The sequence below is a fragment of the Leuciscus leuciscus genome, assembly GCF_965113295.1.
Source record: "Leuciscus leuciscus genome assembly, chromosome: 2".
Classification (NCBI taxonomy): Eukaryota; Metazoa; Chordata; class Actinopteri; order Cypriniformes; family Leuciscidae; genus Leuciscus; species Leuciscus leuciscus.
This window is the reverse complement of record NC_138726.1, coordinates 41,818,498-41,837,374: the sequence shown is the minus strand read 5'-3', so window position 1 is coordinate 41,837,374 and position 18,877 is coordinate 41,818,498. Positions and strand designations below refer to the sequence as shown.

At 37.7% G+C, this 18,877-nt stretch overlaps 1 protein-coding gene across 2 annotated transcripts in view; it reads left to right on the top strand.

Moving 5' to 3' along the window:
• The window catches only part of tln2a (talin 2a), a 56,342-nt gene extending 38,666 nt beyond the window's left edge, over positions 1-17,676 (top strand). The window contains exons 41-59 of one of the 2 annotated variants that reach the window (XM_082162625.1): positions 85-255; positions 359-505; positions 1,575-1,676; positions 1,806-1,925; positions 2,008-2,154; positions 2,289-2,458; positions 3,457-3,640; positions 3,764-3,889; positions 4,054-4,122; positions 4,583-4,699; positions 8,122-8,307; positions 8,404-8,511; positions 10,914-11,019; positions 11,422-11,546; positions 12,798-12,923; positions 13,331-13,393; positions 13,479-13,661; positions 14,611-14,736; positions 15,597-17,676. In XM_082162625.1, coding sequence (XP_082018751.1) covers positions 85-255; positions 359-505; positions 1,575-1,676; positions 1,806-1,925; positions 2,008-2,154; positions 2,289-2,458; positions 3,457-3,640; positions 3,764-3,889; positions 4,054-4,122; positions 4,583-4,699; positions 8,122-8,307; positions 8,404-8,511; positions 10,914-11,019; positions 11,422-11,546; positions 12,798-12,923; positions 13,331-13,393; positions 13,479-13,661; positions 14,611-14,736; positions 15,597-15,725 — 2,505 coding nt within the window. In that variant the 3' untranslated portion in view covers positions 15,726-17,676. The remainder of the gene's footprint in view (positions 1-84; positions 256-358; positions 506-1,574; positions 1,677-1,805; positions 1,926-2,007; positions 2,155-2,288; positions 2,459-3,456; positions 3,641-3,763; positions 3,890-4,053; positions 4,123-4,582; positions 4,700-8,121; positions 8,308-8,403; positions 8,512-10,913; positions 11,020-11,421; positions 11,547-12,797; positions 12,924-13,330; positions 13,394-13,478; positions 13,662-14,610; positions 14,737-15,596) is intronic. The other variant, XM_082162626.1, reaches the window with a different exon arrangement.
• Positions 17,677-18,877: the final 1,201 nt, after the last annotated feature.

Sequence of the window (18,877 nt, the reverse complement as noted above, 5' to 3'; positions counted from 1 at the left end):
TCCAGTCTAAAATTAGTTTTCATATAGTTTTCAACTCTAATGCATGCCCATGAGTATGAACTCAAACCTTTCTCTGTTCCTCAGGTCTCTCAGTTGGTCAGTTACTTCACCCCGCTGGTCTCAGCCTCGATGGGCATGGCCTCCAAAATCTTTGATCATCAGCAGCAGATGAATCTTCTGGATCAGACTAAGACTCTTACTGAGTCTGCTCTACAAATGCTGTATGCTGCCAAGGAGGGTGGTGGAAACCCTAAGGTACATGTCATCCATTCAAATGTGATGCGATATGAAATGATATGTGATACCTCCATGTAAATTTTTAATCTTTGAACAGTTTCATTAACCCATTTTTCTTTAGGCGTTTCATACCCATGATGCCATAGCAGAAGCTGCACAGCTGATGAGGGAAGCTGTTGATGACCTCTTGCTGACCCTGAATGAAGCTGCTAGTGAGGTTGGCATGGTCAGTGGCATGGTGGATTCGATTGCTGATGCTATGGGGAAGGTAACAACCCACATACATTTGCATTATAAACAGCCTTAATATACTTAATAATTACTTTTAAATGAAAACTATTTGATATTTTAAAGGGCACCTATTATGCAAAATGTATTTTTACATGGTGTTTGAGCATAAATGTGTTGGCAGTGTGTACTGTGTACACAACCACCCTATAAAGATAAAAATCCACCAAGTGTTTTTTCTTTCTTTTTTTTTTTATCCCCATAAATCATAAGCACTGTCTCAGAACAAGCGGTTTGCAGATTTTGGGCAAAGTGACGTCACTTTGCACAGGTCCCTCCCACGACTGTTGACGGACACTGCCGTATTAGCATAGACCCGCCCTGTGTGAGCTGGAGACAGTCTGCCCTTGTTTTGGCGCTAGAGAAGCTGTAGACAAGAATGTGTCCTAAGTGACTCTGTTGTTTTGTTGTTGGATGTAAGAATGAATATAGCAGTCTTCATTTAAACCACCGAAAACGCAGTGGATTACTTTTGTTTTTATGAAGGGAATGCGCCCCCCCCCCCCCCCCAATCTACCTAAATGCGTTATGTTTGCGCAAATCATTTTACATTAGACTGCTTTTTGAACGAGGATCAGTACAAAGCAGGCTTTGCTAAAAAGTTGTTACTCGAGGATGGATCTGAGTGATAGGCCTAACTTTACTGGTCACGGTAGTAATGAAAGGGAGAGTGCGCACTTTATTACAGAGTTTATTATCAGAGTTGTTTTACGGATATAAAGTTTACCAGTTTATTAAACCCTCACTGAAAAGGTCTGTATATTGTTTACTGTTAGTTGTAATAAGTGTTTTTGTGTAATTTGATGTGTATGTTGATGATAATGCAAGGGAGAGAGAGAGTTTATGGATAAGACTTTAATGCACACTCTTATGGTGATTTTCTGAAGTAAAACGGACGCTTCATCTTTTGTTTGAAGTACAATAAACTTCATAAAACTCATCAGTTAATTTTAACATGCTGTAATCTTGTAAAAAGGGGCATAATAGGCCTCTTTAAGTGTTTACAATTATTTAAAACTTATTATTTAAATGATCTTGTGATCCTGTAGTTAGGTGAAGGTTCTCCACCAGAACCAGAAGGTTCATTTGTGGAATATCAGACCACCATGGTGAGATACTCCAAAGCTATTGCTGTCAGTGCGCAGGAGATGGTGAGCAATCGTAATGTTCTACATTTAATGCGTTTTATGCTGTATATCTACAAAACACAGTATAACATAAACATTTATGCATAGACTTATGTGTCCAATTTCATTGTATCGCTTTATTCTCTCCCTCAGATCACTAAATCAGTGAGTGCTCCAGAGGATCTGGGCAGTTTGGCCTCACAGGTCACTGCAGACTACAGTCAGCTTGCAGTTCAAGGACGTCTAGCTGCTGCTACTGCGGAACCAGAGGAGGTCATTGACATACAGATGCACGGTCGGTCACTCTTTGTGTATCTCTCACTCACACGCTGACCCCTGTTTTGGTGATTTTTAGATCGGGTTCCAGATAAAGACACGTGTGCAGGAACTGGGGCACGGCTGCATTGTTCTCGTTCAGAAGGCTGGAGCGCTGCAGATCAGTCCATCTGACTCGTTCACAAAGAGAGAACTTATTGAGTGTGTACGAGCCGTCACTGAGAAGGTGCCGGAACAACACAGAGCAAATACAGATGCATTACTTACAACTATCTTTCAAAGAATTTATGTTGTTCTCTGTTGAAATTACAGTTTCTCCATATTGTAGAATTGATTTTAATGTGTGTTTGTTTTTTGTAGGTGTCTATGGTGTTGTCTGCATTGCAAGCCGGTAATAAGGGCACTCAAGCCTGTATCACTGCAGCCAGTGCTGTATCGGGCATCATCGCTGACCTGGACACCACCATCATGTTTGCTTCTGCTGGTACACTCAATGCTGAGAATGATTCAGACTCCTTCGCTGATCACAGGTATCACACAAATATATAATACAACGGAGTAATTTACAGTCCACAGCTATTGGTGATACACTGAAATATAAAGTTATTGGGCGAAACCAAACATTTTGGACACATTGGGTCAAAAAATTAAATCTGAAAGCAGAATATTAATACTTTAAATTAGACTTTTTTGCAATGGAATTGTGACCCTTTTTCGGCTATAATTTTTAGAAGGACAAAATTTCGGTGCATCTCTATCGGTCATTATTATACAAAATAAAGCTAACGGGGTGGTCTTGTATCATCCTGAAGGAATTTATTTTGCAGTTATTACCAGGTTACTAACCAATATCACGCTTAATTACACTGCTGCTTACCAAATTATTAAATAAGTGGACATTAAATATAGAATATATTTTGAATTGAACTTATTTTATTTTAGATATTGAATTTATTAAAGGGATAGTTCAATGTAAATTCTGTGATCATTTACTCACCCTCAAGTTGTTCCAAACCTGTATGAATTTCTTTCTTCTGCTGAACACAAAAGAAGATATTTTGAAGAATGTCAGTGACCAAACAGTTGATGGGTCCCATTGACTTTCATAGTATTTTTTCCCATACTATGGAAGTCAACGGGGCCCATAAACGGTTTGTTACCCATATTCCTTAATGTGTGGTTTCTTTAATATATTGAATTTTATTTTATGAATTGAATTTATTTGAATATTACATTTTTTGTATTCTGTGAGAGGAAACACCAGAGGGATACTACCATGGATGGATAAATATTAAACAACACAGGAGATAGAACAGTCAAAAATATTTGAACCCAGAGCGCCACAATTGACCGATCAAGAAGGCAGCATATGCAATCATTAATATGCAAGAAGGCAGCATACAATCACATATGTACATAAGCATTATTATCAAACTTTTATCACCTCTCTCTCTCTCTCTCTCTCTCTCTCTCTCTCTCTCTCTCTCTCTCTCTCTCTCTCTCTCTCTCTCTCTCTCTCTGTTTTTAGGGAGAATATTCTGAAGACAGCTAAAGCACTGGTGGAGGACACTAAGAACCTTGTTTCTGGTGCAGCATCAAGTCAAGAGAAGCTGGCCCAGGCTGCCCAATCTTCTGCCAAGACCATCACACAACTTACAGATGTGGTGAAATTGGGAGCTGCCAGCATAGGCCCAGATGACCCAGAAACACAGGTGAGAGACAGTGATGAAAGTGATGAGGACAGAACAGAAGTCCAACACAGAGATTTAGCAGCAGCCAGTCGTAAGTCATCTTCCTGGAATATGCATGTGTTATTTTCATTCATCTCCTTGTAGGTGGTGTTGATCAATGCAGTGAAGGATGTTGCTAAAGCTTTGGCTGAGCTCATTAGTGCCACCAAGTGTGCAGCAGGAAAAGCTGCCGACGACCCCTCAATGTACCAGCTCAAGAGTGCAGCCAAGGTAGGACTGTGAAAAACACTCAGGCCTCGTTTCTGCGTAACACAAATATTATTCTCCCTTTTGCGAATTTTCCTTCATACCTCAAGAACACAGAACTTGGTTAGAAACAGTCCAGCTAGACAATTAGCTGTTATAAATTTGTCTCTGAAACTGTAATCTCCCAGTTGTCCCTCAGAAATCTGGCCGCAGGGGTGGAAATGTCTCCTAACTCAGATATCAGTAGAAGTGTTCTGGTGAGAAACTCATTTCAGTGTGTGCCATTAATCAGATTAATTATGAATGAAGAAATTAATCTGTGTTCTTCTCCATCCGCTACTGCACACTTAGTCCAACTATTGTGCCATAAATTAAACTACATGCTCTATTAATGGCATAGTTCTGCATGAGTTTGGAGTCAATAATTTTTAGAATTCAAAGAAATCATGGTTTAATCAATTTAACCTTGGATCCTTTAATTAGAATTAAGCAAGTGTGTAAAGTTCTAGGGTATACATTGCTATTTTTGTCTTTTTATTTTAATTTAAAAGTTGTAGTTTATAAATAGCTGGTTTCCAAAGGAACTATTTTGCAATAGTGAATTTTTACATCAGATGTTTTCCTGTAAAAGTGCAAATAATGTTCACAAAGAATGTGATGTTCTTGAATCTAAAATGTAAGTGACTTGTGTGTGTTTGTCTCATCTTCTGTGTTCAGATTATGGTAACTAATGTAACATCCTTACTAAAAACGGTGAAGGCAGTGGAGGATGAGGCTTCAAGAGGAACCAGAGCTCTGGAATCCACTATCGAGTGCATTAAACAGGAACTCACAGTAAGATGGCAAATGCAGAAAACATTGTGTACTAATTGTCTATTTTTTTATGTTCCTTTTTTCTTTCCTTTTATTTTTCCAGCCCATACCGTTTTTTAAAAGTTAAGGCCCTGATATACAAAGTTATTTTTTGTTCTTAATTTAGGGGTAAAAAAAGTTTGAAATACCTTTGCAGCTGAATACCATTAGCAATCATCCCCGACGCCACCCATGCTTCTTAGAGTGCCGTTTAGATGACACTGGTGAGAAAACAGCAGTAAAGAAAGCATCTAATCATGGTGATGTGCATATGTTTGCACAAGCTCTGCAATATGGCACTTCAGTCAAGTCACGTCACCTTTATTTATATACCACTTTTTGCAATATATTGCTTTAAAACAAGCAGCTTTGCAGTATTAAACATGAATAAACACTGTCAGTATCGCTTTCAATTAGAATTACTTCAATATCTACTATAAAATAACTCTCCAGTTTGTTCTTGTCTCACTCGTGTCTGACCTCGACAGGACTGAACAAAAGAAATTAACTGGAGAAAATGTCCACATCAAAGAAGGTGGAGCCTCATAGCACAACCTACATATTACGTAATCACCACAAACCAATGCTGCTTACCAATTGGAGTGAACTTAGCTTGTCAAAAGCAAACTTTTCCAGATGTTTCGAACTCCAAACGAACTTGGTTTTGGCTTGGTTTTGTTCGAAATAATAATAATAATTAATAATATGTTTAATTTATATAGCGCCTTTCCCAAGCTCAAGGACGCTTCACAATAACAGTAAAGAACAAACAATCAGTTCATACATAAATGGACAATAGACATTTGCCCAGTCCAAGAAATGAGCGATTGCAGTTGCATATATTGTTTTGTTTAGTTTAGTTTAGTTTAGTTTAGTTTAGTTTAGTTTAGTTTAGTTTAGTTTAGTTTAGTTCCACAATTTCACACATTACATTTGTTGCTACATCAGAAACAGTTGTTGGGGGTAGCATATTACAAAAGTAACAAGTTACAAAATATATTACTTTTTCAGCAGCCAAGGACTACAACACATTACCCACACAAAATATGGTAATATATCAGTCATCACAATTCAAGTAACTCGAGTTACAAACAAATAAGATGCAGCATGCCAACTCAAGCTGGATACTGGTGTACAAGATCTGCAGGGGCCTATAGCCAACGTCAAAACTAAACACGAGAGAATGGGGAAAAGGAAATCTTTGACTGCACCCCGGCTCGGTGGCATCACTACCATTTCAGTCCATATCTTGTCAAAGGTGTTAAGCAATTGAAAGCAGTTACTCAGCTACATTTTCGAAGCAGTATAAATTATGCAGAACAAAACACATTACATTTTAATGCTGCAGCTACTACTATAGTACACACCACAGTTCAAAGTAACCTGCCTAACAACTGATCAGGATAAACAATTGTATTCTATTGTGAAAAATGGACTCCCAAAAAGCAACAGCTTATAGGGGTCCACCCCACCCACCTGGCAAGGATTATGTGAGCGGTCCAACTTTAGATGCCAGGACAACCATTCTTTAAATTGTAGGTATTTAGAATACAGTTACCTTAAACAGACAAAATTGACAGTCACTGTACCTTTGTACCTCAATTTGAATTGATCCTTGTACCAAAAGAAAGGGGTTTAACTCTCAGCCGCAAATCCCTCGGGTTTATATATATATATATATATATATATATATATATATATATATATATATATATATACATACATACACACACTCACCTAAAGGATTATTAGGAACACCTGTTCAATTTCTCATTAATGCAATTATCTAATCAACCAATCACATGGCAGTTGCTTCAATGCATTTAGGGGTGTGGTCCTGGTCAAGACAATCTCCTGAACTCCAAACTGAATGTCAGAATGGGAAAGAAAGGTGATTTAAGCAATTTTGAGCGTGGCATGGTTGTTGGTGCCAGACGGGCCGGTCTGAGTATTTCACAATCTGCTCAGTTACTGGGATTTTCACGCACAACCATTTCTAGGGTTTACAAAGAATGGTGTGAAAAGGGAAAAACATCCAGTATGCGGCAGTCCTGTGGGCGAAAATCCCTGGTTGATGCTAGAGGTCAGAGGAGAATGGGCCGACTGATTCAAACTGATAGAAGAGCAACTTTGACTGAAATAACCACTCGTTACAACCGAGGTATGCAGCAAAGCATTTGTGAAGCTACAACACGCACAACCTTGAGGCGGATGGGCTACAACAGCAGAAGACCCCACCGGGTACCACTCATCTCCACTACAAATAGGAAAAAGAGGCTATAATTTGCACGAGCTCACCAATATTGGACAGTTGAAGACTGGAAAAATGTTGCCTGGTCTGATGAGTCTCGATTTCTGTTGAGACATTCAGATGGTAGAGTCAGAATTTGGCGTAAACAGAATGAGAACATGGATCCATCATGCCTTGTTACCACTGTGCAGCACCTTGTTGAATCAATGCCACGTAGAATTAAGGCAGTTCTGAAGGCGAAAGGGGGTCAAACACAGTATTAGTATGGTGTTCCTAATAATCCTTTAGGTGAGTGTGTGTGCGTGTGTGTGTGTGTGTGTGTATATGTGTGTATATCTATATCTATATATATATATATATATATATATATATATATATATCTATATATATATATATATATGTATGTATGTATATATATGAGAGTGAGAGAGTGAGAGTGTTGGTAATCCAGATAAAAGAACATTACAGTAGTCGAGGCGAGATGTGATAAACGCATGTACCAGCGATTCAGCGTCTTTTGGGCTGACATAGGGACGGGGTTTGGCAATTTGGTGGAGTTGAAAAAATGCAGCTTTAGAGAGTTGACTAATATAAGCGTCGAAGGTCAGTGAAGGGTCAAGAGTGATACCCACGTTTTTGACAGTGGCAGATGGAATAATTGATGTAGCTTCAAGGTCAAGTGTGGGAGTATTAGTTATATTTTTTGTTAGAGATGGTGGATCAGTAATTAAGATTTCTGTTTTAGTCAGATTCAAACTGAGAAAATTGTAGTTAAGCCAGGTCTTTTAATTCATTAATACATGATGATAGTGATGTAGTCTGGTGAATAGAGTCCGGTCGGCAAGCAGTATATATCTGAATATCGTCGGCATAACAGTGGTATTGAAAACCATGGTGGTGAATAATTTGTCAGAGAGGCAAAATGTGAATAATAATAGTAATGGGCCGAGAACTGATCCCTGTGGAACACCTTATTTGAGAAGGACAGTGGGAGATTTATAATTGTGCATGGTGATATGGTATTTTCTATTTGTCATTTTGACCTATTTTTATTTAAGTGCTAATTACAAATCTTACACAAACATAGACGAGCATGGTTACAAAGCTAAATTTGAAACATCCCATTTGACAATTATGTTGTCATTGTATTCAGATGTTCCAGTCTAAAGAAGCCCCTGAGAAGTCAACTACTCCAGAAGAGTTCATTCGCATGACGAAGGGCATCACCACTGCAACTGCTAAAGCTGTTGCAGCAGGAAATTCTGCCAGACAGGAAGATGTCATCTCCACGGCGAACCTCAGCCGCAAGGTCATAACCGATATGCTGACCACATGCAAGGTGTGTTTTCTGCAAGTGTCCATCTATGCTTTATTATCTGTGGGTTAGCGAAGGTGGTTTTGGTGTGTGTAATGGACTCAGTATTTTCCACCTCAGCAAGCGGCATATCACGAGGAAGTGAGTGACGACGTCAGGAGAAGAGCGCTGTTATACGGCACTGAATGTACCAATGGATATATAGATCTCCTAGAACTTGTCCTACAGGTACAAACACACACTCGTTCATACACAAAATGCATCTGTACAGTTCTTTGCTGCTTCAGGATTATGCTCTTTTGAAGGTTTCTAAATTTTGTTTTGGCGGTCTCCTACAATGGGTTTACATGCATCCAAGGTCAAAAACACTTGAATTTTATCTTAATATACATTGCAACATCGATGTACAGTGCCTTGCGAAAGTATTTGTAGCCCATTTTATGTTGCAGACTAATGCTAAACTGCTTTAAATAACTTTTTAACCCCATCAATCTACACTCCATACACCATAATAACAAAGCAAACAACAGATTTGTTATGTCAATTTATTACAAATAAAAAAACTCAAATAATTACATTGTCCCAGAAAAGGATATGAATAATTATGCACCCGTACCCTTTTCTGGGAGGCTCAAGAGCACTCCAATTTCACTTGTAGATGTTACTACACTTTCAGTGGAGTTAACTTGTGGCAAAATCAATTGAATGGGTATGATTTGGAAAGGCACACATCTCTCAATAAAAGGTTTAACAGCTGAAAATGCATATCAGAGAAAAGACCAAGCCATGAGGTCAAAGGAACTGCCCATAGGGCTCAGAGACAAGGTTGTGTCAAAACACAGATCTTGGATAGACTACAAAAACCATTCTGCTGCATTAAAGGCTCACAGAGGCATTTAGCCTCCATAATCCTTAATGGAAAAGTTTGGAACAACCAGGACTCTTCCTAGAGCTGGCCTCCTAGCCAAACTGAGCAAATGATGAAGAAGGGCTTTGGTTAGAGTGTTGAGCAAGAAGCTGATGGTCACTCTAGTTGAGCTCCATGATCATATATGCAGATGGGAGAAACTTGCAGAAGGACAAATATCACTGCAACACTCCACCGATCTGGGCTTTATGGCAGTGTGGCCAGACTAAAACCTCTCCTCAGTGAAGACGCATGAAAACTAACTTGGAATTAGCAAAAAAAAAAAGCTCTTAAATGAGACTCTCAGACTGTGAGATACAGGAATATCTGATCTGATGAATCTCAGTTCCAAACGTCATGTGTGGAAGAAACCAGGCACTGCTCATCACCTTCACAATATCATCCCAACAGTAAAGTGTGGTGGTAGCAGCATCATGCTGTGGGGGTGATCTTCTGTGGTAGGGACTGGGTGACTCGTCAGGTTAGGAGGAAAGCTCAAAGCAGCAGCATATAGAGTTAGCCTTAATGAAAACCTAGTCCAGAGCATTCAGAACCTCAGACTGGGCAGACGGTTCACGTTTCAACTGGACAGTGACCCTAAATACACAGCTAATACAATGCAAGAGTGGCTTATAAACAACTCTGTGAATGTCCTTGAGTGGCCCAGCCAGAGCCTGGGCTTGAACCCATTAGAACGTCTATGAAGAAACCTGAAAATGTTTGTCCACCGACGGTCCCCATCCAACCTGACTGTCAGAGCATGAGAGGATCTGAGAAGAATGGCAGAAAATACCCAAATGCAGATGTGCAAAGCTTGTCACATCATACCCAAAAAGACTTGAGGCTGTAAAAGTGCTTCAACTAAGGACTGAGTTAAGGGTATAAATACTTATGCAATGAACTTATTTCAGTTGTACAACAACGTTGTCACATCAGTTTTTTTGCTTTGTCATTATATATAGATTGTATAGATTGATGTGAAAAAAGTAATTTTAAGTAGTTTAAGGTAGCAACATAAAATGTGGGAAAAAAATGAAGGGGTACGAATAGTTTCGCAAGGCACTGTATATTATGTGAGCTGTGAGCTTTTCTCACGCTGTCTCCTATCCGAGAGCCTACTCTGCTCTAATTGGTCGGACGGCCCAGTCTGTTTTGATTGGTCTACCGCTTATAGTGCTTGTTGGAAACAAAACGTCCACTACCATAATGTGAATTTCCACTCCGGGGGTTTTCTCTGCACTTTTATACACAAGGATGCGGACAGTAACGATGGCCTCTGTTTAACTGTCAATTCAAGCCTGAGTCCTCATCCTTTGGAAGTGCATGCAATGTGGAAAACAGCGTATTTTTGACATGTTGGCAAAACGAACCAAACTCTTCCAGGCCTCAGCTATAACTAACTACAGTGTTTGAGGGCGGGTCAAATTAGACATTTTTCGCAGGCTGCCAATGAAGACCATAGGCTGGAATTATGCAAATTTATTAAAAACCTATGAAGGTTTGTGCAGGAAAAAAGACTGGAATTACTGACGACTCATTTCAAGTTTTTCAGAATCAGTCCATTCTTTTGGGGCGATAATAACTCAATTTATCATGCAACTTTGCCAGCCTTTTACATTCACAAACAGCTATATAACACACTACATGAAAAGTAATATCTGAAAAAAAGCATAATAGAGGGAGTTTAACCAGAACTGTTTATGTGCATAAATATTTGTTTCAGGTCTTACAAAAGCCAACAGGTGACCAGAAACAGAAGTTGGCGATGTTCTCTAAAAAGGTTGCTGCAGCTGTTACTGAACTGATTCAAACAGCAGAGGCTATGAAAGGTAACCTCACTCACAGACACACACCTTCATTAAGACATATACACACTCGCTCAGTGTAATCTGTGGATTTATTGTGCTGAGTAAAGTTTCCTGTCTTTCCCGTCTCGCTCAAGATGGGGGTGAGTACCATGAGACTCCAGTACAAATGTTATTCCATCTTTGCAGACTCCATTTAGAACACTTACTTATTTAACCACATTTGTGTCTTGTTCATTTGTTTTGATTCATTTCATTTGTGTGCAACACTGTGGCAAAATGAATTACACTCTGGCATGTTAGTTTGAAAAGGCATCATCCATTGCCCATGCAACTGACACACACGTTTAGTTATTGCAGCATGCCGTCTATGTGTTGAATCTAGGCCTGCCAAACAGTTTATCAGTTTGTGTATTGTGTGTTTAGGCACTGAGTGGGTCGACCCTGAGGATCCTACTGTGATCGCTGAAACTGAGTTATTGGGAGCTGCTGCCTCAATTGAAGCAGCGGCCAAGAAACTTGAGCAGCTCAAACCAAGAGCCAAACCAAGGGTAATGCACATGCTTAATGCACTGTTTAAAGACTCACCAAGGCTGCATTTATGATTTTTGGAATGTGTGACACTGAAGACTGGAGTAATGGCTGAAAATTCAGCTTTGCCATTACATGAATAAATTACATTTTGAAATATATTATAATAGAAAACAGCTTTTTTAAGTGTAAATATGTGTAATATTTCACAATGTTACTATTTTTACTGTATTTTTGATCAAATAAATGCAGCCCTGGTGAGCATAAGAGATTCTTAAAGGACAAGTTCGGTATTTTACACTTAAAGCCCTGTTTACAGATCGTTTCTGATGAAATAGAACAGTTAAGATTAAAATTTGGACACATGCTGCTGTCCCGAGAATTTTAGGTTTCCTTCGCTCTCCCCCCCACCCCCAGAATGGCTGCATATGGGCACTGGAACAATCCGTTTTTAGGAAGGATTGTTCCAGTGCCCATATGCAGCCATTCTGGGGGTGGGGGGGGAAAGCGAAGGAAACCTAAAATTCTCGGGACAGCAGCATGTGTCCAAATTTTAATCTTAACTGTTCTATTTCATCAGAAACAAGCTGTAAACAGGACTTTTATCTAAATCTTAATTATTCTAGTCTTTTGACTGGTAGTATATTAATGTAATATTTATTAATAATACATCATGCATATTTGTATTTTATAATACATTTAAAAATGTTTGCATGTATTTGTTGTGTACTGGAATTCAAAATGCCACAAGAAGTTCCTTGTGTGTCTTTGAACACTTGCCCAGTAAAACTATATATATAATGAACCCTTAACATCCTAAACTCAAACCTTTTATACAGTTACAATTTACTACTCCTCATGTAAATGAAGTGGTTACTGTTTTAACAGCTGTGCCCTGTATGTTAATAAAGTTCAGACACCCTATTGTCTGAGATGGCTCTCAGATTCCCACACATGTTTCTATTCTAAAATGATGACTATTTGCTTAGGATGTGGTGCACTTAAATGGGGCATAAACAATAAAATTGTGGACTTTGTTGTTCTCTATGATTATAAGCCATTTTTGGGGAATGAGCATGATCAACCTCCTATCTTGGAGTGGAATCTGGGTCGGGGCAGACTATAATTTCTTACAGGAGCTAATTCCTTATAAACTCTTAAAGAAACTACATTGCTGATAATTTTTTGTTCAGAAGACCCCTTTTTGTTATTGTTGGTCCACCCATCAAATTAAATGTAACAACTGAACTTTTCCTATTTTTTCTTTGCAGCAAGCTGATGAGAGTTTAAACTTTGAAGAGCAGATACTTGAGGCAGCCAAATCTATCGCTGCAGCCACCAGCGCCCTTGTAAAATCAGCTTCAGCAGCTCAGAGAGAACTCGTAGCCCAAGGCAAGGTAAGAAAACATAGCATGAACCAAAAAAAGCTTCACTAGTCCGTATAATGTTCGCATGAAACGGACATTGCAATAGTCTTTTCTTCCCTATTGTGACGTATATCCTTCTTGAATGAGAAAAAAGTGTAGGGCGTGACTTGATTTTGTCCATGGGGAATTAATTGGATCGTTGTGATTTGCTGTTGCTGTGATCTCGTGTGAGAGATAGGTTGTCCCGCTCTCGTCATCAGAGAAGAGAAAGGATCATGCTGCAAGAGGGAGGGGAAGCTGTTTTGATTCAATATTACGAGGGCACATGAATTTTGAAAAAATTATGATGTACATGAATACATTGACTTCATAGCCTTAAAAGCAACTGTTTCTTCCATTTTTCATTGACTAATTGCCATCTTTTTTCCTTTGTGAAGGTGGGTACCATCCCTGCTAATGCTGTGGATGATGGACAGTGGTCTCAAGGGCTGATATCTGCTGTAAGTCCTTAAGCATTTAACAGTGACAATAAAATGTCATCATGTTGTATCCCTGTATGACTGCTTTGTTTCCTCACTGTTACAGGCACGCATGGTTGCCGCAGCCACCAGTAACCTCTGTGAGGCAGCAAACGCATCAGTCCAAGGCCATGCCAGTGAAGAAAAGCTCATCTCTTCTGCCAAACAAGTGGCTGCTTCCACTGCACAGCTGTTGGTGGCGTGCAAGGTTAAAGCTGACCAGGATTCAGAGGCTATGAGGAGGCTACAGGTATATACGGTTACATAAAAAAAAAAGATTGAATTAATTCTGATATTCAAATAGTAACTGCACTGTAAAGACCCCGATATACTCACGGTGAAGTTCTTTCGTCGGTGACAACGATTACTGTCAGCTAACATCCGATGCTGAGAGCGGCATTTAGGTGAATATGTAAATAGGTGCTGTGCGCTTTCCTCTCAACAACAAAATAAACACACAACAAAAATGTGAAAACAGCAAGCATTTTTTAACAAAGCATAAGAAAAGCATCTGATCATCATAGCAACGTGGATATGTTTGCACAAGCTCTGTAATTCGTCACTTAATGCTGGGTACACACCAAAAGATAATCGGCTGATTTCCTCCCTTCCGACAATCCTAGCTAATCAGCTTGTTGATTTGTGGCAACAGCACGAATGTTTATACAACGTGTTCTGTGAAAATCATTCCAAACACTATCATCGCAGTTTCTTCCTGCATATCGTCCGTAATGCTTATTCAGAAGTCTCGCGAGATTTCCTGTGTTCACAGTCGAGACTTGTGGTCTATCACATTTTGAAAATCTTATAAGATGTAAAAAATCTTTTGGTGTGTACCCAGCATAAGTAAAGTCACGTCATGTTTATTTATATATCACTTTATACAAAAGATTGCTTAAAATCAAGCAGCTTTAATGTATTAAACATGAAAATCAAGCAGCTCTCCTGTATGTAAATTTTTTTCCCTTGCAGACGAAAAGTTTTGCTTTGGCAAGATGTTTCGAACTCCCAAAACGAACTCTAAACGAACTTCGTTTTGGCCTGATTTTGTTCGAAATGACGTCCCAGCAGTTCATTCTTCGATTTCGCTTGCTGTATGTCGGGGCCTTAAATGTTCACATATAAACCTAGCCTTACCGTACTATCTTCATTTACTATGTATTTCATAGACATATTTCTTGAACTTGTGTTATCTGCAGGCTGCAGGCAATGCTGTGAAACGTGCCTCTGACAGTCTGGTTCGAGCTGCCCAGAAAGCTGCTTTCAACAAGTCTGATGATGACAATGTGGTGGTCAAGACCAGGTTTGTCGGAGGAATTGCTCAGGTAAGATTTATAGGCTGAATTCTGTCTATGCTTTATTTAATAATAATTGGTTAATAATGTACTATTTTTTTATAATCTACATTAATAATATATTTGATGATTATTGTTGTTGTTAATAATACAAATAAACAAATATTTATGTATAAAATGGTAACACTTTACAATAAGGTTCATTAGTTAACTACCTTAGTTAACATGAACTAAGAATGAACAATACTTCTATAGCATTTATTAATCTTAGTTAATATTAATTTCAACATTTACTAATACATTATTAAAATCTAAGGTTGTATTTGTTAACATTAGTTAATGCACTGTGAACTTACATGAACAAACAATGAACCGCTGTATTTTTATTACCAAAGATGAACTAATACAGTAACAAATGTATTGCTCATTGTTAGTTAAGACAGTAACTAATGTTAACTAATGAACCTTATTGTAAAGTGTTACCTATAAAATTAAATGTGCATAAATATGTACACTCGGAATGCACATACGTTTTTTTATTGTTGTAGTTATTTATGATAACATTTTTATCTAAATTAATGTAGAAAATGAAATGTGTGTAAATGTGCAATTTAATACAAAACCACTGAATGTCTAAAATGCATCTTTACCAATAATTTTTTTCTTGATGCCCATGTTTTTGTTGTTAAGTTAAATAGATAAAGTTAAGTAAATAAATACATTTATGTAGACGACAAAATGTGTCTAAATGAGTAATGTAATGCAAACCCACTCTGAATAAGTTTTTTGGCACATTCCCTGTCTTTTGTGTGTGTGTGTATGTTATTCAATTTATGCTGCCCCATATTAAGCTTTATTCAGTTCTTGTTTTAATTGTCTGTTTGGCCCAGATTATTGCTGCTCAGGAGGAGATGTTGAGGAAGGAGAGGGAGCTGGAAGAGGCCCGTAAGAAGCTGGCACAGATCAGACAACAACAGTACAAGTTCCTGCCAAGTGAACTCAGAGAAGATGAGGACTAAACATATATGTTGGCTTCCTCGTGATCAAGTTGTCCACCATTTGATTTTTGCGTTCAGAGCGCAGATGGTTTTCACTTCAACCTATAGTGCAGTCCATACAACACCTACGAAACTGTTGAAGGGTTATTGAATTAGTTGACTGGATTGTGTTTAAAAAAAAATATATATTCAAACTCTTGAAGAACTATACAAACAACAACCATCTCATCTCCTTTACCGTGAATGTGTTCATGCCTCCACCACACCCTCATGAAGAAGCTTTGGATTTCTGGCATGATTCTGAACTTGTCAGTGTGTGTGCATGTTCGTGCCGAACAGCGGGATTACACATGTGGGATTGGAGTGTTGAAGATTAACTAATGAGATGGGCCTGTTTGAGCTCAGTCATTAAAATAAAGCATTTTCAGGGTTTCAAACAAGGTACAGACTTTGACATTTACATCAAGTTTAAAGTCGAGCAGAAAGGAAACCTGATTGTTAGAGAACAGCCTTTTAAACTCCAGTTGAATGTTTAACACTTGTACATTTGTAATGGTGAGATACGTTTTTTTATGCTTCACTTTCATTGCTTCGAAGTTCACAAAGTATACAAATAAAAGATATTTATGTAGCGAAATGTGCGTACATGTGCAATGTGAAACAAAATCACTCAGAATGAAAGGTCTAAAATAGAGCTTCTCAAATGATTTTTTTCTTGCTGACCATACGCTTTTTGAGAATGCAATGACCGGATGTAGTGATTCATGGATTATAAATGGAGACTCAAAAGAGTAAGACCATATTAACCTCAAAATAGTACTGTGGAAAATCCACCTCTAACTCCTTAAAACCTTTTTAAAATATGACCTTAAACCATATCAGTTTTTTTTTTTTTTTTACATGAATGAACCCTAAATACTGAATGTATGTGTTAAAATGTAATGGAATTGAATTTCTCATATTTGTTGTCTGCAGGCATGAGGATGTATGTTTAAAAGGCTGATTGAATGTTTCTTTTCACTTTTGGTAGAGCCAGACATACTGTAACTTCAACATTTATGCACATTTTTAATTTTCTAGTCCTGAAATGATTGGCCACTGCAGTATTTTATAGTGCTGTGTGTAGCTACTTTGAGTTATTTTTTCTTTTCATCATATCCCTTATGTTCTAAATCATTTGATGCTGGTATGACTTTCTGATTTTTAGCCTTATCTTCTGGTGTGTCACTTTTATGCTTGTATGATGGTCATATGCAATCCTGGAAATCACATTCGGTTCTCAGTGCTTCATTGCTTTGCTACTACAGCCCTCCTTTCACTGGCTTTATGTGCATTTAGTTTCAGTGCCTTAGTTTATCAGTCAAATGAACGTATCAGTTCTCTGACTGCAGGAGACAAGATCAGGTGTGTACATTCTGGCTTGCATTCACCGTAGTGTGTCTGTCAAAGCTGAGTTGCTGCTTATCTGTTACTACTTATGTGCTCTCTGATGCTCAGAGCTGGAAGAGTACGAGTTGAAGTTTGGTAATTACTGCAACAAGTCATTGTCGGTCATAACGTGGCCTGAGCAACTCACTTTAAGCAGTTCCTCCCTTTAGCTAGTTCTGTCTGGAAAGTGTCTGTCTGCTTCATGTGGCTGTAAATGTATATGGCTTATATATGAATATGTGTCTATGTTAAGACAGCACATGTTTGTCCTGCATTTCTTGTGCATGCTTCATGTCATCTAATGGCAGAGTTGAAGAATGATCAATGTTGCCATCTCATGCATTGACTATAGAAGAGTCTAAAATATTGAGAAATTACTGAATGTGACTTCACATTTTGAAAAATTAATTGGCTTGTTTATTTTTGGGTGTCTTTGAATAATTGCTTGTAGCATTGCCGTAAAAGCGTAGACCTGAAGTTACATGTAAAGCATCTGTCTATAATGAAGAACATTTTAACTTAAAATAAAGGGTTTCAAAGTATAGTTCTCTTTATATGATGTTCATCTTCATATGGAATGCTTTTCTTATACCTTGCCTGAGAGTGAATTGGCAATGGAACCACAGTATAAGTTGCTGGTTGTGCACTGAACCGTGTTAGAGAGTTAACAATCACAATTCTTATTTTATAAGGTTTCTTCTTATATGGTATATTGGAGAATGAACTCTCACAAACCTTTTAATTTATTCTATCATTTATTATATTTAAAAAACATGGGCTTTGCATGGGCTTCAGCTGCCTGTCACTTTTAATCACTTGTGTATTTAATGTGTACAGTAATAATAATGTATTAATACTTCATTTTATAATATAAGTAGTAATAATACTGATAGTTGTAGTAATTATTAATTGTATTCCATATACATTTAACATATAAAAAACATGCACTGAAAACACGTCAAATTTATGTAAAGATTTTGTATACATTTTTTTTTTAAGTAAATTTGACATAAGGAATTAAGTTAACTCTACTTAACTTAGTTAAGTAAAATGAACAAAGAAAATAACTAACTTGGCCAGTAAAAGTTTGAGTAATTTCTACTTAGTTGGATTTTACTTTGCAAAACTTTTTACTCAAACAATATAACTCTGAATTAAACCACGCTTTTAAAGTGTATGCTTTACTTAGGAACATCTAAGTTATATAAAACAATAGATATTGTGTAGACACCATTTCTACGTAATTGACAAAATGTGATACCTGAACACAGAGACCTCTGCTTGATACACAATACACAATGACAGTATCATTTGATGGATCGTTTTTGAGTATACAGTATGAATGTGTCATTTTGAGTATAGCAAATAAACTCCAGATGTCACAAAATGGCAAGTCACTAAACATGACAACAAAAGCAAAGATAAAACCATGTAAATACAGCAGGAAAACAGAGAAAAATCAACCTTGTTAATTAGTCATGCCCCAGTGCATGATGGGAACACCAGTATCAAAAAACAAACAAAAATGTTGAGTAGGTTTTACTTCATTTTTAATTTTTTTTTTTACAATTTAAGTTCTACAAGTTTGAATTGAGTACTAATGTAGAATTTACTTGAATTCTTGACTTAACTATTTCATGTAGAAATTACATTTGTTTGATATTCTGTAGTATTTACTTTACCACAGAATCATTTTTATCAGACAGGCAATAAAGGGAAACAAAAAGTACTATAAAATAGTTGGC